Below are 27,151 nucleotides of genomic sequence, written 5' to 3'. Positions count from 1 at the left end.
TGGAGACACATTAGGTTTGTTGTTAAACTGTCCTAGTCCTAATCACGCACACTGTGATTTTCTATAGCTATCAAATCAAACGTGCATCGAAGCACTGCTGCAATTTAATAAACAACTAACGTGAATGTGATGCTCAATAATGGGGATAGGTTTCTCCTCTGACTTCCTGATAACTGGAATGCAGGACAGATGTTCCCTGAAAATGACTGCTACTATAGCATTCACATTAATGACTGACATTTAATGCCAGCAGGGTTGAAAAATTGACAGATGTCATGTTAACATTCACTCACACTGACATCATTTCAGCATGTTCGACCTGTCGCCGGCACGAATGTCAACAATGACTTGCATAATGTCAGCATTTTGAACATGTTGCATGTTGACGTTATGAACTAAATTATCGATATCCAGAACCTTTCGACATTACTGTGTTAACATTGTGAGTGTCCACAGCCATATTAGTAAATCTATCTTGTCCTCTCTAAACTGCGGCTGGGGGATGTGAATGGAAGGCCCATTACAAGCTGCAATATCTTGAAGCTGTAGGTGTGATACACAGAACGCGGTGGAGCGAAGGTGTACACAGTGACCGCTTTACAGTCAGGACAACTACTGATAAATGTGTAACTTTCCCTCACAAATACCATTAATTGCCCCTCAATTTTACCCCTCATTTACCAGGGAAGTGGAGTTACTGCAGTCAGATCTCTCTGTGCTGTCTCGTGCACCGGGTGTAAGGAAAGTATTGACGTAGCGTCTCACAGACAGTGCTGAAATGAGACCTCAGCCATCTTGGCAGCAGCCAGTCATACAGTAATTAAAAACAAAAAACAAAACAACAACTGTTCTTACAATATAAATGAATGAATATATAATATGAAAATTAACTGACAGTCGCACCAATCAGATGTTTCCACAGCAGAACCAGCAAGCAAAATGCATCGGTATTCGGAATTGATGCTAGACTGCCATGAATAATCTGTTTCCGTACTATTTCCATCCTCACTTTACTCGCTGTGATATCTGCTTCTGTGCTGGTTGGCTCTCTATGTACTAGTTGCTTATGTCTTTTCGAGGCTGAGAAGAAAGGGTGGCTTGGCACTGTGGGTTTGATTCAGATGCAGTTGGATGTGTTATTTCTGCTGTTTACATGGAAGCAGCAGCAATGCCAAAATATGGTAATGCAGCAGGGGGCGTCTGGTGTAAGTAGCTGCCTCCTGCATGCATTAGTGATCCAGTGCTGCGTCCTAGGACACAGAAGGGATCACCTGCGACTCTATTGGCCGGCTGAGTGACCCATGGGGATGTGTTACCCGGCCGCTGCAGCTACTGCTGGGAAATTAGTGCCGCTGATGTGTCAGGACCTGAATCAGGCAGCAGTTTCACTTTCATTTTTTGCTGTTATGTATTTTTTAGGTGTTTTTTCCTTCTTTTCTGTTCCTGTTAAAGGTTTCAGTTATTTCTGTTATATATTATGTATCTCTGTATATGTGTGTGTGTACATGTCAGACTTGACAGTAAAATAACAAGCATCTGAGTACCGCTCCCCAGCTAAGGGCTCCCATAGGCACACACCTAATAGGAAATTCACCAATACAGGTTGAGTCTCCCTTATCCAAAATGCTTGGGACCAGAGATATATTGGATATCGGATTTTTCCGTATTTTGGAATAATTGCATACCATAATGAGATATCATGGCAATGGGACCTAAATCTAAGCACATAATGCATTTATGTTTCATATACACCTTATACACACAGCCTGAAGGTCATTTTAGCCAATATTTTTTATAACTTTGTGCATTAAACAAAGTGTGTCTACATTCACACAATTCATTTATGTTTCATATACACCTTATATACACAGTCTGAAGGTCATTTAATACAATATTTTTAATAACTGTGTGTATTAAACAAAGTTTGTGTACATTGAGCCATCAAAAAACAAAAGTTTCACTATCTCACTCTCGCTCAAAAAAGTCCGTATTTCGGAATATTCCGTATTTCGGATATTTGGATATGGGATACTGCTGCCTGATATGGGATACTCAACCTGTATATATAAAATACATATACATGTCATTATCTCATGCTGTATATATTTGCAGTACTTACTGATTTGATGGTCCAATTTCTAAGGTATACAAAGTAAATTGGTAATGGAAATCCCTTTTCTCTAGCATCCATAAGGGATATTGGGGAATCTTGTACGATGGGGTATAGACGGGGTACAAAGGAGCCAGTGCACTTTAAATTTTCTTCACTGGGTGTGCTGGCTCCTCCCCTCTATGCCCCCTCCCACAGGCAGTTTAGAAAAAAGTGCCCTCAGGAGAGGATGCACATCTCTGAGCTCCAGAGAGTTTTCTTCAATTTTCTTTTTAATGTTTGTTATTTTCGGTATGCTGTCTGGGCAACAGCATACCTGCACCATGGCAGTTGGGGGGGGGGGGGGGGGAGTCACCGGCCTAATGGGCCCTACACACTTACAGATCTCACTGCACGATATGAACGTTCTCGTTCATTAATGAGTGAGAACTCATTCACATTGTGCAGTGTGCAGGCACCAACGAATAACGATGCGCGTCCCCACGCTCCTTAATCGTTGGTGCCGGGCCGCTTGTGCACGCAGGCCAATATGGCCAATCTCGTCCATATTGGCATGCACTGCTATGGAGGCGTCCGCCGTAGGGCAGCTCAGTGGATACGGCCGAGTGTGTAGGGCCCATTACAAGGTGCAGAGCCACTTCCCTGCTGCAGGATCACCGCCCTGAGGGGGTTGTTCAGCGGGGCGCTGCGCCTTGGCTGTCACAGCCGCAGCACGCCGCACACCCCTAACACTGCCTGAAGGTGACATCTGTGGTGAGTACAAACCGGGGGTTTCTTAGTTCACTGTGCGGCTGAATGCGGGCACAGCGTATGGGACCCTCCTGGGGGAGTCCCGCTAAGATCCCCCGTGTAGACTGGATCACAATCGCTTAGACTAGCACTTGTTGTGATGTTTTTAAGCTGAAAGGAGATATTGCCAGTATAAATAATAACTATAGCTCCAGCGCCATTGGAGGGGACGGAGCCAACTCAGAGCGGGACCAGAGGCATTTTGGCGCCTTCCTCTGCTTACTGCAGCCATGGACAGCACACACAGCGCTTCCTGACTCCTCAGACACGCTGGATATCTGGTACATGGTGTAGCAAAGGGGGACAGCCGCTATTGTACACTATCTGGGTCCTCTACAGGACAGAAGTTCTTAGTGTTTACTGTGATAAAGTTAGCTGACAACCTCACTGGGGCTGTACAGCTAGGGGTGTGCCGATGTCCTTCTCTCTGTGTATCTCCTCTCACATACAGTAGGGCAGGCTTGCAATATATTACTGTCTGTGTGTATGTGTATGTCATTGTGCTTACTGTGAAACATGGGTAAACACAAGCTGTGCAGTGTATGCCACACTAGATTCCCTCCATTATCATCTGATTCTGTTTCATGTGAACAATGCAGCCAATCTTCACAACTCAGTGAAGGGGCTGGGGGAGATGGTCCAGAGCCCCACTGGCTAGGGTCTCTTAAAGCTATGATGTCTGATATGTCCTCCCAGCTCACTGCTAATGTTAAGAAAACTCAGCTACTACAACAGGCTGTTGCAGATTTAGTTGCTAGGGCAGATGTTGCTCAGCCCCCCTCCACTCAAGCAGGACCACAAAAGCGTGGTTTGCCTGCTCTGCTATCTGACACAGATGAGGGTATACAGGAGGATGGGGAGGACTTGAACCCCGTTAGTGTCGATACCGATTCTGCTCAGGGTATTGAACCCCTAATTCTGGCTATACGAGACGTGTTAAAGCTCCCTCTAAAGGACACTACGTCACAGCAGTCGTTTTTCTTTACACAAAACAAGCCTAATGTCACTTTCCCTGATTCTGCAGAGTCAGATGACCTATTCAACTTGGCCTGGAAAAATCCAGACAGAAATTTCCAAGTGTCAAAAAAGTTTTTGCGCACTTTCCCGTTTGCTCCTGAAGGTAGGACATTTTGGGAGGAATACCCAAGGGTTGATGTATCAGTCTGTCGATGCTGCCTGTCCCGGGCTCCTTTACCATAAAGGATCCTGGGGATAGGGAAAATGAAGCTACACTCAAATCTGTTTACATGGCAGCAGGTATGGCATGGCAGCAAAGACTGGTCATTGCGGGTTGCTGGATGACCCATGCCATTTATTCATGGGCCACTCAAATTCAGGAGGGCATCTCCGGGGCTATGCCCCTGGTCACTATGGTGACCCTCCTAAAGCACATTCAGGACACTACACGCGTCCTCTGTGATTCACTCAAGGAGAGGGGGAACATTAATGCTAGGACCTCTGCCATAGCAGTGTCGGCGCGTAGGGCCTTGTGGTTGCGTCAGTGGATAGCGGACGCGGAATCTAAACGCAGTGTGGAATCCTTCCACTTTTCACGGGAATGGCTCTTTGGGGTTGAATTGAATTTGTGGATTTCCAAAAGTTACTGCTGGGAAATCCACGTTTCTCCCCTCTGGGGCCCCGCCGGCGAGACGCTCCTACCCGGGGCCATCTGTACAGTCCTTTCGGTCTCGCAGATTTCAATCTAAGGCCAGAGGTGCCTCGTATGCGATTAGAGGCACCAGAGGTAAGTCGAGAAAGCATGCAAGCACCAGCTCTCAGGAACAGACGACCAGTTCTGCTTCCACTAAGGCCTCAGCATGACGGTGCCCACCCACCCCGAGGGGATCTCGAGGTGGGAGCTCAACTGCGTCACTTCAGCTGCGTCTGGGAGGCTTCCTGCCAGGATACGTGGGTCAGGGATCTCGTTTCTCAAGGCTACAAGCTGGAGTTCGACAGTGCTCCTCCCCAACGATTTTTCAAATCAAGCTTACCAGCTTTGGAAGATATGCAGGTTACGTTGCAACAGGCCATCCTAAAGTTGGTCCAGTCCCACGTCATTGTTCCAGTACCACAACCTGTTTGTGGTACCAAAACCGGACGGTTCGGTAAGGCCCATTTTGAATCTAAAGTCCTGAAGGTGTTCATGTTCAAAATGGAATCCTTGTGAGCAGTGATTGCGGGCCTGGAAGAACAGGAATTCATGGTTTCCTTTGATATCAAGGACGCCTACCTCCATATTCCGATTTGGGCAACTCATCAGGCGTACCTGAGGTTTGCCCTGCTGGACAATCACTTCCAATTCCAGGCACTGCCCTTCAGCCTATCCACAGCTCCGAGGGTGTTCACAAAGATGATGGCGGAGATGATGTTCCAGCTCCGAGCCCACGGAGTCAATCTTGTCCCTTACCTGGACAATCTTCTGATCAAAGCAAGGTCTAGGGAGCTTTTGTTGCTCCATGTCATTCGCACTATCCATCTTCTGTCACGCCATGGGTGGATCCTCAACTTACAGAAGTCCCACCTGGAGCCGACTCAGCGGCTCCTGTTCCTGGGGATGTTGCTGGATACTGTGACCCAGAAGGTGATCCTACCAGAGGACAAGGTGAGAACACCTCAGGAGATGGTCCGCATGGTGCTCCGACCTACTCGAGTGTCCATCCATCTTTGCAAAAAATTGTTGGGAAAGATGGTCGCCTTATATGAGCCGATCCAATATGGGAGGTTCCATGCCAGGACTTTTCAGCTGGATCTCCTGAACAAATGGTCCGGATCACATCTTCAGATGCACCGGATGATACGGCTGTCGCCTCAAGCCAGGATTTCCCTCCTGTGGTGGTTGCAATCCTCCAATCTCCTGGAAGGCTGGAGTTTCGGGATTCAGGATTGGATCCTCACAACGGATGCGAGTCTGAGAGGATAGGGAGCTGTCACCCAAGGGGCGCAGTTACGGGTCAGATGGTCAGCCCACGAAGCCCTCCTTCCGATCAACATTCTGGAACTTCGGGCGATCTACAATGCTCTGCTTCAGGCCTCTCCTCTGCTCAAGGATCACGCGATCCAAGTACAGTCAGACAACGCCACAGCAGTGGCATACATCAATCGGCAAGGAGGAACAAACAGCAGAGCCGGCATGCGAGAGATGTCAAAAATACTCCTCTGGGCGGAAAGAAATGCAAGAGCAATGTCGGCAATCTTCATTCTGGGTGTGGACAACTGGGAAGCGGATTTCCTGAGTCGTCACGAACTCCACCCGGGGGAGTGGGGACTCCACCATCTAGTGTTCCAGCAGATCATCGACCGGTGGGGTTGCCCACAAATAAGACATGATGGCTTCTCGTCTCAACAAGAAACTTCCCTGGTATTGCTCGCGGACCAGGGACCCTCAGGCGAGGGCAGTGGAAGCACTGACATCGCCTTGGCTGTACCGGCTGGTTTACCTGTTTCCTTCGATCCCATTGCTCCCAAGAGTGCTCAAGCGAATCAGGAATCAAGGTGTCCAGGCAATTATAATTGCACCGGATTGGCCTCGGAGGGCGTGGTACGCGGATCTTCTGGACATGTCCGTCGAAGACCCTGGGCCTCTACCTCTCAGAAGAGATCTTCTTCAACAAGGACCGTTCGTCTACCCTGACTTACGGCGACTTTGTTTGACGGTATGGAGCTTGAGTGGAACATCCTAGCTCACAAGGGCCTTACCAAAAAGGTTATCACTACCATGGTTCAGGCCAGGAAACCTATGACGTCAAAACACTATCATATCTGGAGAAGATATGTCTCTTGGTGCGAGAAACGCACGTATCCGCCTGCGGAGTTTCACTTGGGACGTTTCTTACATTTCCTGCAGGCTGGTGTGGATAAGGTCTTACGTCTGGGTTCCATTAAGGTCCAGATTTCAGCCCTCTCCATTTTCTTCCAGAAGAAATTGGCAGTGTTGACAAGAAATTCAGACCTTCTTGCAAGGGGTTCTCCACATCCAACCTCCTTTTGTGCCACCTACGGCACCCTGGGATTTGAATGCAATGTTGGAATTTCTACAGTCCTCCTGGTTTGAACCTCTGCTGATGGTAGAAGACAAGTACCTCACGTGGAAGACGGTGATGTTACTGACCCTGGCTTCTGCTTGTCGTGTCTCAGAATTGGGGGCCTTATTGTGTAAAAGTCCGTACTTGGTCGTTTATGAGGACAGAGCGGAGCTCAGGACTAGACAGCAGTTCCTGCTGAAGGTTGTCTCTGCGTTTCACCTGAATCAACCTATTGTGGTTCAGTCCAGTTCTGATACTTCTGCTCCTCTGGAGGCATTGGATGCTGTGCGTGTCTTGAAAATCTATGTCAAGCGCACAGCTCGGTTTAGAAATATGGATTCATTGTTCGTGCTCTATGATGCACAGAAAAAAGGTTGTCCTGCTTCGAAGCAGTCCATTGCTCGTTGGATTAGGCTTACTATCCAACAGGCCTATGTGTCTGCAGCCTTACCTGTTCCTAAGTCTCTGAAGGCCCACTCTACAAGATCAGTGGGCTCTTCCTGGGCAGCTGCCCGTGGAGTCTCTGCCTTGCAACTATGCCGAGTTGCCACATGGTCGGGGAAGAACACCTTTGTAAAGTTCTACAAATTTGATACCCTGGCCAAAGGGCAGGCGGTGCTGCAGCAGTCTCCACACGTTCCCGCCCATTCTGGAAGCTTTGGGATGTCCCCATAGTACTAGATTCCCCAATATCCCTTATGGATGCTAGAGAAAATTGGATTTTAATTACCTACCGGTAAATCCTTTTCTCGTAGTCCATAAGGGATATTGGGCGCCCGCCTCAGTGCGTTGACTTTTCTACAGGTTCTCTTTTACGTGGTTACCTGTTCAGCTGTTGCATTGGTGTTTCCAGCCATTGCTGGTCGTTATATGTTAGTGGTGTGCTGGTGTATAAATCTCACCACTCCTTGTTGTCAAGTTTCCTTCTCTCACATATGTCTTTTCTCCTTCGGGCACGTTTTTACCTATAACTGCCTGTGGGAGGGGGCATAGAGGGAAGGAGCCAGCAAACCCAGTGAAGAAATTTAAAGTGCACCGGCTCCTTTGGACCCCGTTTATACCCCATCGTACTAGATTTCCCAATATCCTTTATGGACTTCGAGAAAAGGATTTACTGGTAGGTAATTAAAATCATTTTTTTCTCCCATTTTCTGTTAACTGAAATGTGACGTCACATCGTTAAGGTGACATATTTACAGTCAGCAGCTTCCGAATATTTTTTTAACATAGTTTTTGGATATTCAGTAAAATGACAATACAGCGCAGCCAGCTTTACACTATGGCCCAGATTTATCAAGCCAAGAGAGTGATAAATTGCACGGTGATATAGTACCAGCCAATCCGCTCCAAACTACCTTGTTGCAGGTTGGGTTTGAAAAATGACAGTTAGGAGCTGATTGGCTGTTACTTTATCACCATGCAATTTATCACTCTCCAAGGCTGGATAAATCTGGGCCTATATCTACAATGTTTCCCGTTTATTTTTGACTTTGGGATACCAGAAAATATTTCTCTAGTGTTAAATTTGTATGTAAACACATTGGGAGAGATCTTGTGCTATAAAGGCTTATACTGTGCTGGGATTTCCCAAACGCTGCTTCTCTTGCTCCTCTTCTCCTCCCTTGCATGTCTGTCAGATTTGTTTACCTCTGCACATTATTTGTGTCAGCCAGTAATAGTGTCCGTCTGATTCTCATTTCAGTGCGCAATAAACTGAGGGAGATAGTTGGAGCCTCTACAAACTGGAGGTATAGTCCGTTAATGTACTGAGACCTCTGCTGTACTGTTGCCAAACAATATTTTTACTGATAACAAAAATGTACTGACCGATAACTTCGTTCACTGAAACATAGTTTAAAAGATTTAGGATCTATAAGACAAAGTGGAGCACATGTTGGAAAGAGTTAATAACTACTAGGGCACAAGCAATAAGAGCAGCAAATGTCAATTCCCCCCCTCCATTAGTGGAAATGGAGGTGAAGTTTATCAGCTGGATTTTGGTGTGTGTGAGACCAGTAGTGTGTGTGGAGCCTCATTTTGACTTGTTTTAAGGACATTACATCAAAGTTGGATCAGCCTGTAGTGTGTTTTTCCACTTTCATTTTGAGGGTGACTCCAAATCCAGACCTCCATGGGTTAATAAAGTTGATTTCCATTGATAATTTTTGTGTGATTTTGTTGTCAGCACATTCAACTATGTAAAGAACAAGGTATTAAATAAGAATATTTCATTCATACAGATCTAGGATGTGTTATTTCAGTGTTCCCTTTATTTTTTTGAGCAGTGTGTGTATATATATATATATATATATATATATATATATCACCACTAAGCAACCTGCGCTGTGCCATATCAGGAGTGGCAAAAAATATGTATTGTATGTTTTATACCCAATATGCCCCTTATATGCCATCATGCTCCCCTACTTGCCTCATGCCATTAGACCCGGTTCATACATCTCTCATTAGCGAGCAGACCTCTGCCACATGTCCCGCCTATGCCATCAGACCCCCTCCACATGTTTCGCATGTCATGGGACCCCTTCATATGTTTTCAATATGCCACGGGATCCCCTCCAGATGGCTTCTCATATGGCATGGGACCCCCTCTACATGTTACTCATCTGCCATGGGAACCCCCCTCCCCTTCCTTCCCGCCACCCACACACACACACACACACACGCACATCTCTCATATGCCATGGGACCTGCACCACATGCCATATACTGTATATACTAAACAGAATTCCATCCCACTGCCACTGAAGCTCTTGCAAAGAAGTGTAACAGCACGCGTTCCTCCTCCAACCTTCACTCGATCGCACCGATTCTCACCTACCTGCGTAGGTCTTCCCCCTTGCACAACGACATGAGCCTGTTCTTCTCCCAGCCAGATGCTGTGCCCCTTAAAAGCGTTCTGTGTATAACCCCAGGCACACGTGCCAGGGGGTTGCCAACCCCTGATTTAGGCTGGCAGCATGTTTATAATAGGTGAATTCTCACTCTTTTTCATAATATTACAATTTATTTATTTTTTCAATTTATTTACTCCCCAGTTAATTACCATTTTCATTGAGAACCTTTTTAGCAAGGAACAGGAGCGCTTTGTTGAAGATTGTTCAAGGAAAATGATCTGAAGTGTAGTAAAAGTAGGATATTTATGATATGTTGTTGTTGTTGTATATAAATTTGCTAAAAGCTTCTGCATTTGCTAGAGATCATGTCCAAGCCATGGAGGATAGGAAGACGCTACAGTCACTGTTAGTGAGCAAGCAACAAGATCTCCCCCCACGCAGGATGAAGGACAGTTACATTGAGGTCATGCTGCCGCTGGGCAGCCAGCCTGAGCTGCGGGAGAAGTACCTGAATGTGTATAATAATGTCCGGTAATGAGAGCACCTCCGACCAGTGATTACATGTTATTCAGAACCTGTTGGAAAATTGTCTCAATTCTCTTAAGTAAATGTTTCTATGTGTTGTTTGTAGGTTTGGTAGAATCCTTGAAGATCTGGACAGCTTGGGAGGTACAGTATTTACTTACGTCAACATGTCTTTATAAAAGCAGCGCATAATTCCCATTAACACTCACAGGTAAAGTATAAGGCTGTTTCACAGGTAGATTTTAGCTCCTTGCTTTCTAAGGCAGCAGAATACAGAGTTCTATAGTTATATTATTGGTACCTGCAGTACCTTGTATCCCTAAACAAGCTTAGAACCTAATTTGGATTTGTACGCACAAATTTGATTAGGCGTCTAAGGGCCTTATTTAGGTTTTGTTAGCAAACCAAAAAAGCACACTAATGGGCAAAACCATGTGCACTGCAGGTGGGGCAGATGTAACATGTGCAGAGAGAGTTAGATTTGGGTGGGGTGTGTTCAAACTGAAATCTAAATTGCAGTGTAAAAATAAAGCAGCCAGTATTTACCCTGCACAGAAACAATATAACCTACCTCCCAACATGACCCTCTCCAGTAGGCACATAATGCTCTGCTTCTGGATTCTGTTTCTGTTGAACAGGTTAATGGAGCTTTGTGTCCCTACTGGAGAGGGTCAGTACACGTTACATCTGCCCCACCTGCATTGTACATGGTTTTGCCCATTAGAGAAAAATGCTGCTGCTGCTGCAATCAAGTCTGAATTAGGCCCTAAGTGAGGTGCTATCATCTGCATTAACCTTTCCAATTTGGATCTATTCCCATGGATGTCACTCAATGGTGTTCTGTGCAGAGTGAGCAAATTTTTTGCAACCTCGTTTAAATTGTGATTAGTTTGTGCAGCCTGCTGCCTGACAAGCATAGAGGGCCAGGCTGCTGCTAGATCCAGTCTTCCATATCCAATGACTATATACAAACGCTACAGGGCTTTGTATCTATGTTTTTTTAGTAGTAATTTGTCCTGCAGAGCGTTATATCCCGAGGTTGTACAGCAGATGGAAGTTAGTATAACATAGGGGGTCATTCTGACCCGCTCGCTGCTGTTTGTCGCAGGCGAGCGAACGGGTGTCTACTGCGCATGCGCCGGCGCATGCCAGACGGCCGAAGGCCGTAGCAGGGCTGCGATCGCCTCTGCCTGATTGACCGGCAGAGGCGGTCGCTGGGCGGGAGGGGGTGGAACGGCGGCGTTTGGCCGCCGTTTCATGGGACGGGCCGCAGCGGCTGCGTGACGTCACACGCAGCCGCTGCGGGCCGGGGAGCGATGAGTAGCTCCCGGCCAGCCCGCTAAAGCTGCGCTGGCCGGGAGCTACTCTTGAAGTGCAAAGGCATTTCCGCTGCGATGCCTTTGCACTTCTGCGCAGGGGGGTGGGGGGCGGCACTGACATGCGGGGCGTCCCCCCGCATGTCAGTGTGAATGATCGTAGCTGTGCTAAATTTAGCACAGCTACGATCAACTCGGAATGATCCCCATAGTCGTTTACCTGTTTCATATTATTGACATTCCCAGATTTAAGATGTTTCCATGTTTTTTTTGTTTTTTCCTAGTATCATTATATGCAAATTTCTGAAGAATGCTTAATTTCAAAAATGTGTACCATATGTACGTAAACAACTGATAGGTGAGAAACCCCCACCAAAACTCCTGGTGCTAAAATAGTACATAATCCCTTTATAACAGAATTGTCTGCCCGCAGCAAGTGAAAGAAGCTGTGCCACCGCTCCAAATTGGAGAACAAACAACAATAGAACACTGCACTGGGTATAATAAAAACCTTTTCGATAGATTTAGAGGGATATTCAATAAGTGCCGATTTTTTTATACAGTAGGAAAACCGGCACTAATTTGAGCGTTGGCTATTCAATCGCAGGTGTTTGCAACAGGTTTTTGTTCCGTTTTGCCATTATTATTTTTTTTTTGTGTCGAATCGGCATGGGCGAAAATGGACCAAAAAACTGTCAATCGCCCGTGAATTCGACAAGCAAGTGAATTGGCGGCAAATTCGCTGATCCACGTGGTTTTTGGCCAGCCGGACTTTTTGACAAGTCGAAAAATCGGGCCGGGCTTTGGATAGGGCGAATGTGAATTCGACCTGCAAACTGGCGGAACTAACTGAATGCATATATATATATATATATATATATATATATATATATAATTACAATGATCTCCCCATCACTTAAGACACTGAGGAGGAATTCAGATGCTGGTTAATTGATCTCATCCAGCCGAATTAGAACGGCAGCTACCCCATAGGGTGGTGAGCACTTTTTTGTGCGAGTTCCAGAATCAGACGGGCGGGCGAAGGGTGTGCCGTTGCTGGCGTTTAAACGCCGTGGCAAAAGCAATTCGCACGCTTCACCTTTAATTGAGTACCCCCCTATTGGCTCATAAATTCTGTATTATAATTTTACTAGTACATTGATACGATTATTATAACAACACCAAAATACAGATCTAAAAAGATACAATCATTAAAATGTTACATGTAGCAGTGCTCCTGCTTGAGTTTGTAAATGGATACGACTTGCATAGTTTCAAAATTCATAGGAACAGGCTGTCTCTTTTCTAATTTATATTCAGGTGTTTTAAGATAATAAAAACCGGTGTATAAGATTATATGTATAACCTAAATGGTCATAAATATTCCCTCCCAGGATGGTTTGGTAGTTTGTTTAGCACTCTTATAGTGGTATATTGTCTGCTTTCTTGCATTGCTTTTATCCTTTCCTCATCTAGAAAGTTGGGACCTGAGCACGACAGCTTCTGCTTTAAGGAGTGCAGTGGCCATTGCTGGTGTCCCAGCGTAGATGGTTTGATGGCACAGTTAGTTCCCACTACTGTAGGATGTAGCGCTGAACTCATACAAGCAAGAAAATAAGATTTTACTTACCGATAAATCTATTTCTCGTAGTCCGTAGTGGATGCTGGGGACTCCGTCAGGACCATGGGGATTATACCAAAGCTCCCAAACGGGCGGGAGAGTGCGGATGACTCTGCAGCACCGAATGAGAGAACTCCAGGTCCTCTTTAGCCAGGGTATCAAATTTGTAGAATTTTACAAACGTGTTCTCCCCCCGACCACGTAGCTGCTCGGCAGAGTTGTAATGCCGAGACCCCTCGGGCAGCCGCCCAGGATGAGCCCACCTTCCTTGTGGAATGGGCATTTACATATTTTGGCTGTGGCAGGCCTGCCACAGAATGTGCAAGCTGAATTGTACTACACATCCAACTAGCAATCGTCTGCTTAGAAGCAAGAGCACCCAGTTTGTTGGGTGCATACAGGATAACAGCAAGTCCGTTTTCCTGACTCCAGCCGTCCTGGAAACCGATATTTTCAGGGCCCTGACAACATCTAGCAACTTGGAGTCCTCCAAGTCCCTAGTAGCCGCAGGTACCACAATAAGCTGGTTCAGGTGAAACGCTGACACCACCTTAGGGAGAAACTGGGGACGAGTCCGCAGCTCTGCCCTGTCCGAATGGACAATCGGATATGGGCTTTTGTGAGACAAAGCCGCCAATTCTGACACTCGCCTGGCCGAGGCCAGGGCCAACATCATGGTCACTTTCCATGTGAGATATTTCAAATCCACAGATTTGAGCGGTTTAAACCAATGTGATTTGAGGAATCCCAGAACTACGTTGAGATCCCACAGTGCCACTGGAGGCACAAAAGGGGGTTGTATATGCAGTACTCCCTTGACAAACTTCTGGACTTCAGGAACTGAAGCCAATTCTTTCTGGAAGAAAATCGACAGGGCCGAAATTTGAACCTTAATGGACCCCAATCTGAGGCCCATAGACACTCCTGTTTGCAGGAAATGCAGGAATCGACCGAGTTGAAATTTCTTCGTGGAGCCTTCCTGGCCTCACACCACGCAACATATTTTCGCCACATGTGGTGATAATGTTGTGCGGTCACGTCCTTCCTGGCTTTGACCAGGGTAGGAATGACCTCTTCCGGAATGCCTTTTTCCCTTAGGATCCGGCGTTCAACCGCCATGCCGTCAAACGCAGTCGCGGTAAGTCTTGGAACAGACATGGTACGTGCTGAAGCAAGTCCCTTCTTAGCGGCAGAGGTCATGAGTCCTCTGTGAGTATCTCTTGAAGTTCCGGGTACCAAGTCCTTCTTGGCCAATCCGGAGCCACGAGTATAGTTCTTACTCCTCTACGTCTTATAATTCTCAATACCTTGGGTATGAGAAGCAGAGGAGGGAACACATACACCGACTGGTACGCCCACGGTGTTACCAGAACGTCCACAGCTATTGCCTGAAAGTCTCTTGACCTGGCGCAATACCTGTCCAGTTTTTTGTTCAGGCGGGACGCCATCATGTACACCTTTGGTCTTTCCCAACGGTTCACAATCATGTGGAAAACTTCCCGATGAAGTCCCCACTCTCCCGGGTGGAGGTCGTGCCTGCTGAGGAAGTCTGCTTCCCAGTTGTCCACTCCCGGAATGAACACTGCTGACAGTGCTATCACATGATTTTCCGCCCAGCGAAGAATCCTTGCAGTTTTTGCCATTGCCCTCCTGCTTCTTGTGCCGCCCTGTCTGTTTACGTGGGCGACTGCCGTGATGTTGTCCCACTGGATCAATACCGGCTGACCTTGAAGCAGAGGTCTTGCTAAGCTTAGAGCATTATAAATTGCCCTTAGCTCCAGTATATTTATGTGGAGAAAAGTCTCCAGACTTAATCACACTCCCTGGAAATTTTTTCCCTGTGTGACTGCTCCCCAGCCTCTCAGGCTGGCCTCCGTGGTCACCAGCATCCAATCCTGAATGCCGAATCTGCGGCCCTCTAGAAGATGAGCACTCTGTAACCACCACAGGAGAGACACCCTTGTCCTTGGAGATAGGGTTATCCGCTGATGCATCTGAAGATGCGATCCGGACCATTTGTCCAGCAGATCCCACTGAAAAGTTCTTGCGTGGAATCTGCCGAATGGAATCGCTTCGTAATAAGCCACCATTTTTCCCAGGACTCTTGTGCAATGATGCACTGACACTTTTCCTGGTTTTAGGAGGTTCCTGACTAGCTCGGATAACTCCCTGGCTTTCTCCTCCGGGAGAAACACCTTTTTCTGGACTGTGTCCAGTCCCTAGGAACAGCAGACGTGTCGTCGGAAACAACTGCGGTTTTGGAATATTTAGAATCCACCCGTGCTGTCGTAGAACTACTTGAGATAGTGCTACTCCGACCTCCAACTGTTCTCTGGACCTTGCTCTTATCAGGAGGTCGTCCATTTTCTTCGAAGAAGAATCATCATTTCGGGCATTACCTTGGTAAAGACCCGGAGTGCCGTGGACAATCCAAACGGCAGCGTCTGAAACTGATAGTGACAGTTCTGTACCACGAACCTGAGATACCCTTGGTGAGAAGGGCAAATTGGGACATGGAGGTAAGCATCCCTGATGTCCCGGGACACCATATAGTCCCCTTCTTCCTGGTTCGCTATCACTGCTCTGAGTGACTCCATCTTGATTTGAACCTTTGTAAGTGTTCAAATATTTCAGATTTAGAATAGGTCTCACCGAGCCTTCTGGTTTCAGTACCACAATATAGTGTGGAATAATACCCCTTTCCTTGTTGTAGGAGGGGTACTTTGATTATCACCTGCTGGGAATACAGCTTGTGAATTGTTTCCAATACTGCCTCCCTGTCGGAGGGAGACGTTGGTAAAGCAGACTTCAGGAACCTGCGAGGGGAAACGTCTCGACTTTCCAATCTGTACCCCTGGGATACTACTTGTAGGATCCAGGGGTCCTGTACGGCCCCAGCGTCATGCTGAGAACTTGGCAGAAGCGGTGGAAGGCTTCTGTTCCTGGGAATGGGCTGCCTGCTGCAGTCTTCTTCCCTTTCCTCTATCCCTGGGCAGATAATCTTATGGGGACGAAAGGACTGAGGCTGAAAAGACGGTGTCTTTTTCTGCATAGATGTGACTTAGGGTAAAAACGGTGGATTTCCCAGCAGTTGCCGTGGCCACCAGGTCCGATGGACCGACCCCCAAATAACTCCTCCCCTTTATACGGCAATACATCTTTGTGCCGTTTGGAATCTGCATCACCTGACCACTGTCGTGTCCATAAACATCTTTTGGCAGATATGGACATCGCACTTACTCTTGATGCCAGAGTGCAAATATCCCTCTGTGCATCTCGCATATATAGAAATGCATTCTTTAAATGCTCTATAGTAAATAAAATACTGTCCCTGTCAAGGGTATCAATATTTTCAGTCAGGGAATCCGACCAAGCCACCCCCGCGCTGCACATCCAGGCTGAGGCGATTGCTGGTCGCAGTATAACACCAGTATGTGTGTATATACTTTTTAGGATATTTTCCAGCCTCCTATCAGCTGGCTCCTTGAGGGCGGCCGTATCTGGAGACGGTACCGCCACTTGTTTTGATAAGCGTGTGAGCGCCTTATCCACCCTAAGGGGTGTTTCCCAACGCGCCCTAACTTCTGGCGGGAAAGGGTATACCGCCAATAATTTTCTATCGGGGGAACCCCGCGCCTCATCACACACTTCATTTAATTTATCTGATTCAGGAAAAACTATAGGTAGTTTTTCCACACCCCACATAATACCCTTTTTTGTGGTACTTGTAGTATCAGAAATATGTAACACCTCCTTCATTGCCCTTAACAAGTAACGTGTGGCCCTAAAGGAAAATACGTTTGTTTCTTCACCGTCGACACTTGAGTCAGTGTCCGTGTCTGTGTCTGTGTCGACCGACTGAGGTAAAATGGGCATTATAACGTCCCTGACGGTGTTTTAGACGCCTGGACAGATACTAATATGTTTGCCGGCCGTCTCATGTCGTCAACCGACTTGCAGCGTGTTGACATTATCACGTAATTCCTTAAATAAGCCATCTATTCCGGTGTCGACTCCCTAGAGAGTGACATCACCATTACAGGCAATTTGCTCCGCCTCTCAACATCGTCCTCATACATGTCGACACACACGTACCGACACACAGCACACACACAGGGAATGCTCTGATAGAGGACAGGACCTACTAGCCCTTTGGGGAGACAGAGGGAGAGTTTGCCAGCACACACCAAAAACGCTATAATTATACAGGGACAACCTTTATATAAGTGCTTTTCCCTTATAGCATTTTAATATATGTAGTCATATCGCCAAATCAGTGCCCCCCCTCTCTGTTTTAACCCTGTTTCTGTAGTGCAGTGCAGGGGAGAGCCTGGGAGCCTTCCCACCAGCATTTCTGTGAGGGAAAATGGCGCTGTGTGCTGAGAATAGGCCCCGCCCCCTTTTCGGCGGGCTTCTTCTCCCGTTTTTCTGAGACCTGGCAGGGGTTAAATACATCCATATAGCCCCCAGGGGCTATATGTGATGTATTTTTAGCCAGAATAAGGTACTATCATTGCTGCCCAGGGCGCCCCCCCCAGCACCCTGCACCCTCAGTGACCGCTGTTATGAAGTGTGCTGACAACAATGGCGCACAGCTGCAGTGCTGTGCGCTACCTTATGAAGACTGAAAAGTCTTCTGCCGCAGGTTTCTGGACCTCTTCAATTTTCGGCATCTGCAAGGGGGTCGGCGGCGCGGCTCCGGGACGAACCCCAGGGTGAGACCTGTGTTCCGACTCCCTCTGGAGCTAATGGTGTCCAGTAGCCTAAGAAGCCAATCCATCCTGCACGCAGGTGAGTTCACTTCTCTCCCCTAAGTCCCTCGATGCAGTGAGCCTGTTGCCAGCAGGACTCACTGAAAATAAAAAACCTAACAAAACTTTTACTCTAAGCAGCTCTTTAGGAGAGCCACCTAGATTGCACCCTTCTCGGCCGGGCACAAAAATCTAACTAGGCTTGGAGGAGGGTCATGGGGGGAGGAGCCAGTGCACACCACCTGATCCTAAAGCTTTTACTTTTGTGCCCTGTCTCCTGCGGAGCCGCTATTCCCCATGGTCCTGACGGAGTCCCCAGCATCCACTAGGACGTTAGAGAAAGTATGCTGGCAGATACTACAAAATGTGCATCTTCTCCTATTATCAGTGCTAATACAGCAATTCTTGTGTGCGGCAGAGGTTTCACCCGCATACAGTTTTCCGGGACAGCATGGAGATGAAAGCCAGTACAGTGTAAGTGAGCCAAGCAGGTGCACGCTGTGAGGCAAGATTGCACAATGTCACATCAATACTTCAGTTCTTTGGTAACGGGGACTATTTCTTATGATTTGTTTTAATTATACCCAACGCAGTGATCCATTGTTGTCCATATACTCATAATATCTCACGCACAGTCGTCCTAATTGTAATCTCAAACAAATCGTTAACAGATGCAATGCAAAGTGTGGTCTGTAATTTAAGGGCCCTACACACTGGTCCATATATTTGAAAGATATGAACAGTGTCGTTCATATCTTTCAGTGTGGATGCTTCAGCAATAAATGATGCACGTGCCCACAATCGTTTATCGTTGAACGATCATCGTTTAAACATGCCAGTCAATTTGGACGATATCTCATATCTTCCAAATTGGCCATCGATATCGTCCAGTGTGTAGGCTTTAAATCGTTGGCGGTAAAATCGACCATCGATTATATCGATGGTGGATAATATTGCCAACATCACCCAGTTTGCAGGCCCCTTGAGTGCTATGTACTTTGCTTCGTGTCTCCAGCAGATGTTAGAAAGCGATAGAACACATAACCAGGTGCTCTGTTCCTTTCCGCATTGTGTAAGTCTCATAGGTGGCACATGGACGTTTGGTAAATGTGTGCTGTCATTACTGCAGAGTATAATGATTTTGTATCCTTTCTGCACCAGTTCTCGTCTGTTACACTCACACAAAGTCTGAATCTCGTCACACCTCTCCCCTGTCAATAGTCACTGCCTTGGTGGACAAGATTGGTGAGTTGTGTCTGTTACCTTCTCTTTTTATTTTATTTTTTGCATACTAAAGGAAGATAAAATTCTGATGGGTGGCAGGGTTGCGTTAGGGGGACAGAGCTTGGTGGTACACATTAGTGGAGTCTAGGGAGGCCAATCCCGGGCTGTTTTTTCAATCCCGGGATTCGGGATTGAAAAACGGTCAATCCCGGGATTCCCGGGATTGCAGTAGGGATCAGAGAAAGTTGTAGGGAGCAGCGCTGGAGGGAGGGTGTAGGTGGCGGTGCTGGAGGTAGGGAGGGTGTAGGTAGCGGTGCGGGAGGTAGGGAGGGTGTAGGTAGCGGTGCGGGAGGTAGGGAGGGTGTAGGTAGCGGTGCGGGAGGTAGGGAGGGTGTAGGTAGCCGTGCGGGAGGTAGGGAGTGTGTAGGTAGCGGTGCGGGAGGTAGGGAGGGTGTAGGTAGCGGTGCAGGAGGTAGGGAGTGTGTAGGTAGCTGTGCGGGAGGTAGGGAGGGTGTAGGTAGCGGTGCGGGAGGTAGGGAGGGTGTAGGTAGCGGTGCAGGTCTCAGAAGGGAGGGTGTAGGTCGCGGCAGGGAGGGTTGGTAGCGGCGTGGGAGGGAGGAAGGCTGTAGGGAGCACCACTGAATGCACGGAGGGAGAGAGGGTGGGTGTAAGTAATAGTACTTACTATTAGACGGGCGGCAACCATTAACACACTGAACGCGGCGGCATTTCAAATGAAGCGCCGGCCGCCAGCCAACCAGAGCTGGCGGACCGGCAGCCAATCAGGAAAGCGGCCGCAGCAGTCGTTCCTGATTGGCTGCCGCTGCAGCTTCCCTGATTGGCTACTGGTCCGCCAGTTTTGATTGACTGGCGGCCGGCGCTACATTTGAAGTGCCGCCGCGTTCAACTTGTTCATGGCTGCCGCCCGCCTAATATTAGTAAGTACTATTACTTACACACCCACCCTCCCGCCGCCGCGCCTGCGCAGTATAATCCTGTGAATCCCGGGATTGGATGCTCCAATCCCGGGATTCAAATCCCGGCATTTTTGGGCCCAAATCCCGGGATCCCGCCAATCCCGATCCCGGGATTGGCCTCCCTAGTGGAGTCAGTTTACGAGAAATAAGTGTTCCCAGATCACACACATAAGGCATTCTGTGCTCTTGGTTACACTAAGATGCGATGTTGTCCGCGACGGGACCCAGTGCATACACACTTGCCGATGCCGGCAGCGACGAACGACGGCGGAGGGGGAGTGGGTGCCCTCGCTGCCAATGTCGCCTGTCGGACCTGTATGGTCCAACGGAGGGTGTCGTTGATGATGCGTGGGAGCGCACATCATCAGCAACATACTACATACACACTGGACGATATTGTGAACGATATGTCCGAATTGGGCACATCATACACGATATCATCTAGTGTGTACGCACCTATAAGACTATAGCTCCTGCTAAGCCCCTAACCTTGATCTATTCAAAAAGCCAAACCGAGCTGCCTGCAGGACAGTCGGGCCCTGTCTGCTCTACCTGTGCTACCCCCTGGGAGGATGCTGTCCAGAAAATGTGTGTTTGTGCCAGGTCTCCTGCTTGATATGGGCAAGATTTCCTTAATGGTTGTGATGATTTCCCTGTTCCCTTCTCTCTGCAATGGTGGGAAACACTGGTGGGGGCCAAAGCTTGCGTTCGCACTAACTACAGTCTATAAGCCTCCAGGGACGACATGCAGTGGTGAGTGGGCAGTTTCTCCCAAACTATAGTGTCCTGGACATTGGATGCGCATATTCACCCGAGACAGGTTTAATGCAGAAACATATATCCTGGAAAATAGAGATTTCACTTAGATCTTTCATAGAGACAAAAGAGGTGACATTTTTGAATCACACAAACATTTTTTTTTTTTTTTTGCAAATTCCTGATTTAGTGAATAAGCATTTGTCTCCGGCTATCTCTTTAAGATCTCCGGAAGCAGCTCATTTATCCTGACTGTGACATAAAGCTGACAGGACATGTGTCCTGGGTTGGGAAAACATCAATGGAAGTTAAAATGCACATGTTACAGGTGAGTAAAATGTAAATGATCATAAAGCACAACTGATCATAGCTTATCTCACGTGTCTGACTTGTGGCATGTAGGCTTCCACCAGTCGTCAGCAGCGACTGTGCAACCTGACACGAGCAGACGGTATATAAATGACATACCCCCATATTGGGGGTACATGAGCAGAGTTTAGAAAAAACTCACCATTACAAACATATGGGGCAGATGTATTAACCTGGAGAAGGGATAAATAAGTGATAAGTGCAAGGTGATAAAGCACCATAAGTCATTACGGATTTGAAAAGTGACAGGAGCTGACTGGCCGGTGCATTATCACCTTGCACTTATTACTGCTTTATCACTTCTTTATCCCTTCTCCAGGCTTTATACATCTGCCCCTGGGTTGTCCTCTGCTTCATAGAGATCACCATTTATAACATTTTGCTTATTTCCAGGACAGCTCACGATACATAATTGTATTTATCTGGGTGCAGAGTTACAAAAATGCGGCAAATCATGCACGGCTCCGTTTTATGTTGTTACTGTTGGTCAGCGTAATACAGACAGTTACTGATAACTCTTCCATGTGAGTTGGAATTGCACATGGGAAGGGCTTCAATAACAGAGCTGCCCGATTCTGACAAGCAATAAAGTGTTGGATATGAGATAATGCCACGTCCCAAATATATAAACCCCAAATAATTACATCGTAGTCTACATATCTCCAGATGGAAATTGTGTTACTTTTTTTTTTTTTAATTCAACAATTTTTATTAGATTTTTATATAGAAATACAAAGTACAGGGAAGACCTTCATGGTACAGACAAACCAAAGACCGGAGAGAAACCGGTATAGTTACAGTGTTCCAACGTAAAGTGCTTTTAAATCACATCAGTGAAATCAACAAATACATATATGGTCGGTAGCTGTGGGCTTGGGTAAGAGGCAAAGGATGGACAATCTTAATCTACATGAGGTCTAGGAAATGATGAAAACAAATGGGGAAGACAATACAAGTATGATCAGTTCCTGAATGAGTAACGGCCAAAGACATCTTAATTAAGAATAATAAAAAGGCATTTCCGGCATGGTTAGCCACTCTAACCAAAGAGAAGGTTCAGTATCTAATTGGCCTCGGACTAAACATACAGCGTGGGGTATTAAGATTAGTATGATTACATTTCCTAGGAAAAGAACAGGAGGTCTCAAAGGAACAGTACATAGACCTAAATTATCAATAGGCCCTATCGATTTGTCTATATAGGTACCACTTTGTGGTCTCAAATAGTTTATAGATGAAAGATTGTATGTCCGGATCTAGAGTATCAATGTACCTCTCCCACTTCTTGGCAAAACGCCTGACCCCCATTTCTATGTCAGGAAGAGTAGCACGCCTCTCAAAATAAATAATTCGGAGGGTCATGTGTTTTACAGCCATCAAAGAAGGGGTAGACGGTTTGATCCAATTATTAAGAATTTGTTTCTTGGCAATTGTCAAAATGACAGAGATTACCGGAACAATATCTCTATCTTCAGGCCCAAGAGACCATTCCCTAAAATCAAGTAACAAGCAAGCCTTAGGACGTTTTATTAACTGTAAGCTAAATACTGTGTTGAGATAAGCGACCACCTTATACCAAAACTTAGATATTTTCCTGCAAGACCACATATTGTGGTACAAGGTGGCATTCTGTGCAGTACATTTGATGCAACAGCCAGTGTCGTCTGGGACCATGTGTGCCCTCTGATTAGGTGCTATATATGCCCTTTGGAGCGTTTTCAAGTGTACCTCTTGCAAAGAGGCAGAGTATAAGGACCTAAAAATGGGTAAAATGTTATCTAATAATTCAGCGCTCGATCCCATATTGGGGATATCTCTGGACCATGAGGACAGCGCGGGTTCCCAGAGCCGGTCTCTATATGAGACCCTAAAGGTGTTTCTGAAATAATTGAGATGGTAAGGACAATCTTTAGTGAGCACCATTAGGGTGCGCAGCGGGTCTGTGGTAGCCTCAGAAATCATAGGATGAGACTGGGATTGAGCAAAATGCCTAGCCTGTAGGTACATAAAAAATTCCCGGTGGGATATACCAAACTTTATCTGGATGTCAGAGAAAGAAAGCACTGCGTTGCCTCCTGGGTCGTATATGTCTCTAATAGCTGCGATCCCCTTTTCTCTCCAACTCAAAAAATGTGTGTTATCAAGGCCAGGAAGGAAACATGGGTTACCCCAGAATGTAGTGTGAAGAGAGATGTCAGGTTTTCTCTGGGCTTTAGTGTGAGTGGCCTGCCATGCTCGATATGTATGCCAAAACAAAATATTCTGTTTTATCCCAGGTGGGAGGCGGGAGTTTGGGGTGTGTAAGAGTGCAGCAGGGGAGAAAGGGTGAAATACGGCCAGTTCAAGTGTCAGGTTCGTAAATACTGATCTGCCCCAAAGCCAGTCTGTGATATACCTGTACATTGCTGCTCTACTAAATAGGACTGGATCCGGGATTCCCATACCTCCCTCTTCACGTAATAGCTGCAATCTAGCGTAGGGGACTCTTGGTCGTTTTCCGGCCCATAGAAATCTAGTGAAACATTGTTTAAGGAAAAGGACATCTTTCTCAACGAGGGCAATAGGGAGCATAAGCAGGAAATAAGCAATCTTGGGAAATGTCACAGATTTAATAACCTCTGCACGACCCATAAGAGATAAGGGCAGGGATGCCCAGTCAGTAAGTATTTTAGACACCTTGGACAAAATAGGACCAAAATTAATCGCATATAGATCCGGGAGAGAAGTAGGGATCTGAACTCCTAAATATTTAAGACTATCTCGGGTAACTGGGAATCGGGACAGGACCGGGTGTGATGGAAAGAGGGAGGAGTCCCCTGAAAGGAGGAGGAGCTCGGATTTGGATATATTAATCTTGTATCCCGCAAAAGAACCAAATTGTTCAATCAGGGAGACAATCGCAGGGATGGACGTATCCGGATGGGAAATAAATAGCAGCATGTCATCGGCATACAGTGATAATTTTACCGTGGTGTCCATGATTTTTATGCCTGCAAATTCGGGAGAGTTTCTCAGGGAAACGGCTAAGGGTTCTAAAGCTAAGGCAAATAATAAAGGTGACAAGGGGCAGCCCTGTCGTGTGCCACTCTGGATAAGGAAAGGGGAAGAGAGAATACTATTCCCCAAAACTTGAGTGGAGGGAGATTCATATAGACGGGAAATAAGAGAGACAAAGTCCTCAGGTGCACCAAAGCGATGGAGCGTTTCATACAGATGGTCCCAGGTGACCAGGTCGAACGCCTTTTCGGCATCAATGGATAATAATACATTAGTATCAGTGGGTTTGGAAAGCTGAAAGGCCTGCATAACAGTCAAGACCTTTCGGATATTGCTCACTGATTGCCGACCCCAGACAAATCCAGTCTGGTCCGTATGCACTATGTCATGGACTATGAATTTGAGTCTATTTGAGAGGATTTTAGTGAATAATTTATAATCCGTGTTTAAAAGGGAGATCGGACGATAAGAACTGGGAGACTCAGGATCCCGGTCAGGCTTCGGGATAACCTTTATGACGGCTGAATTAAAATATTGGGGCAAGGGAGCACCCTGCATAAAAGAATTAAATAAGACAGAAAGAGGTTCGCTCAGTCTAGTAGATAGAATTTTATAGTAGTCATTGGCGAAACCGTCAGGACCCGGAGTCTTCCCAGTCTTCAGTCCAGCTATTGCTAGAGAAACTTCCTCAGTGGTGAAAGGTGCAAGAAGAGAGGTACAATGCGACTCAGACATTTGAGGCAGATCAGTAGAAGACCAAAAGCTAGACTTGTGTGTCTGGTTGATAATAGGACGTGCATACAGAGTGGAATAAAAAGACTGTAGCACCTCAGCAATTTCGGCCGAGGTCCGCACTCTGTCCCCACCTTGGGTGAGCAGAGAGTGAATGACCACTTTAGGGTGTCTGCCCTTTAATAAACGTGATAACAGTTTGCCAGACTTGTTGCCATATCTGTAAATGCTACAGTCTCTTGAAAATGAATATTTCGCTTCCAATTGAGAAAGGAGGGTATCGAACAGTGTTTTTTGTGTAAGGTACCGTTCTCTAGTAGAAGGGGAGGGGGAGTACTTAAATTCCTGGAAAGCGAGAGTGAGAGCCGCCTGGGCTTCCAAATATTGTGAATTTAAATCTAAATCCCTTTTCTCTAACGTCCTAAGTGGATGCTGGGGACTCCGTCAGGACCATGGGGAATAGCGGCTCCGCAGGAGACAGGGCACAAAAATAAAGCTTTAGGATTAGGTGGTGTGTACTGGCTCCTCCCCCTATGACCCTCCTCCAAGCCTCAGTTAGGTTTTTGTGCCCGTCCGAGCAGGGTGCAATCTAGGTGGCTCTCCTAAAGAGCTGCTTAGAAAAAGTTTTTTAGGTTTTTTATTTTCAGTGAGTCCTGCTGGCAACAGGCTCACTGCATCGAGGGACTTAGGGGAGAGAATTTCAACTCACCTGCGTGCAGGATGGATTGGATTCTTAGGCTACTGGACACCATTAGCTCCAGAGGGAGTCGGAACACAGGTCTCACCCTGGGGTTCGTCCCGGAGCCGCGCCGCCGACCCCCCTTACAGATGCTGAAGATTGAAGGTCCGGAAACAGGCGGCAGAAGGCTCTTCAGTCTTCATGAAGGTAGCGCACAGCACTGCAGCTGTGCGCCATTGTTGTCACACACTTCACACCAAGCGGTCACGGAGGGTGCAGGGCGCTGCTGGGGGCGCCCTGGGCAGCAATATTTTAATACCTTATGGCAAAAGAATACATCACATATAGCCATTAAGGCTATATGTATGTATTTAACCCATGCCAGTTATCTAAAACTACGGGAGGAAAGCCCGCCGAAATAGGGGGCGGGGCTTATTCTCCTCAGCACACAGCGCCATTTTCCTGCTCAGCTCCGCTGTGAGGAAGGCTCCCAGGACTCTCCCCTGCACTGCACTACAGAAACAGGGTAAAACAGAGAGGGGGGGCATTTTTTGGCGATATATTGGATATATTTAAGCTGCTATAAGGAACAACACTTATATAAGGTTGTTCCCATATATATTATAGCGCTTGGGTGTGTGCTGGCAAACTCTCCCTCTGTCTCCCCAAAGGGCTAGTGGGGTCCTGTCTTCGATAAGAGCATTCCCTGTGTGTCTGCTGTGTGTCGGTACGTGTGTGTCGACATGTATGAGGACGATGTTGGCGTGGAGGCAGAGCAATTGCCGATAATGGTGATGTCACCCCCCAGGGAGTCGACACCGGAATGGATGGCTTTGTTTATGGAATTACGTGATAATGTCAGCACATTACAAAAATCAGTTGACGACATGAGACGGCCGGCAAACCAGTTAGTACCTGCCCAGGCGTCTCAGACACCGTCAGGGGCTGTAAAGCGCCCTTTACCTCAGTCGGTCGACACAGACCCAGACACAGACACTGAATCTAGTGTCGACGGTGATGAAACAAACGTATTTTCAAGTAGGGCCACACGTTATATGATCACGGCAATGAAGGAGGCTTTGCATATCTCTGATACTGCAAGTACCACAAAAAGGGGTATTATGTGGGGGGTGAAAAAACTACCTGTAGTTTTTCCTGAATCAGAGGAATTAAATGATGTATGTGATGAAGCGTGGGTTAACCCAGATAGAAAAATGCTAATTTCAAAAAAGTTATTAGCATTATACCCTTTCCCGCCAGAGGTTAGGGCGCGCTGGGAAACACCCCCTAGGGTGGATAAGGCGCTCACACGCTTATCAAAACAAGTGGCGTTACCGTCTCCTGATACGGCCGCCCTCAGGGATCCAGCGGATAGGAGACTGGAAACTACCCTAAAAAGTATATACACACATACTGGTGTTATACTGC

At 46.9% G+C, this 27,151-nt stretch overlaps 1 protein-coding gene across 1 annotated transcript in view; it reads left to right on the top strand.

Annotated features, from left to right (window-relative positions):
- ACOT9 (acyl-CoA thioesterase 9) overlaps positions 1-27,151 on the top strand; it is a 144,242-nt gene that overhangs the window by 35,226 nt on the left and 81,865 nt on the right. Inside the window, exons 4-8 of the mRNA XM_063956227.1 lie at positions 8,624-8,669; positions 10,137-10,307; positions 10,408-10,445; positions 19,151-19,234; positions 21,171-21,274. Coding sequence (XP_063812297.1) covers positions 8,624-8,669; positions 10,137-10,307; positions 10,408-10,445; positions 19,151-19,234; positions 21,171-21,274 — 443 coding nt within the window. The remainder of the gene's footprint in view (positions 1-8,623; positions 8,670-10,136; positions 10,308-10,407; positions 10,446-19,150; positions 19,235-21,170; positions 21,275-27,151) is intronic.

Source organism: Pseudophryne corroboree, chromosome 2 (assembly GCF_028390025.1).
Source record: "Pseudophryne corroboree isolate aPseCor3 chromosome 2, aPseCor3.hap2, whole genome shotgun sequence".
NCBI lineage: Eukaryota > Metazoa > Chordata > Amphibia > Anura > Myobatrachidae > Pseudophryne > Pseudophryne corroboree.
The sequence above is the reverse complement of the archived record's forward strand: the minus strand, read 5'-3'. Positions and strand labels throughout refer to the sequence as shown.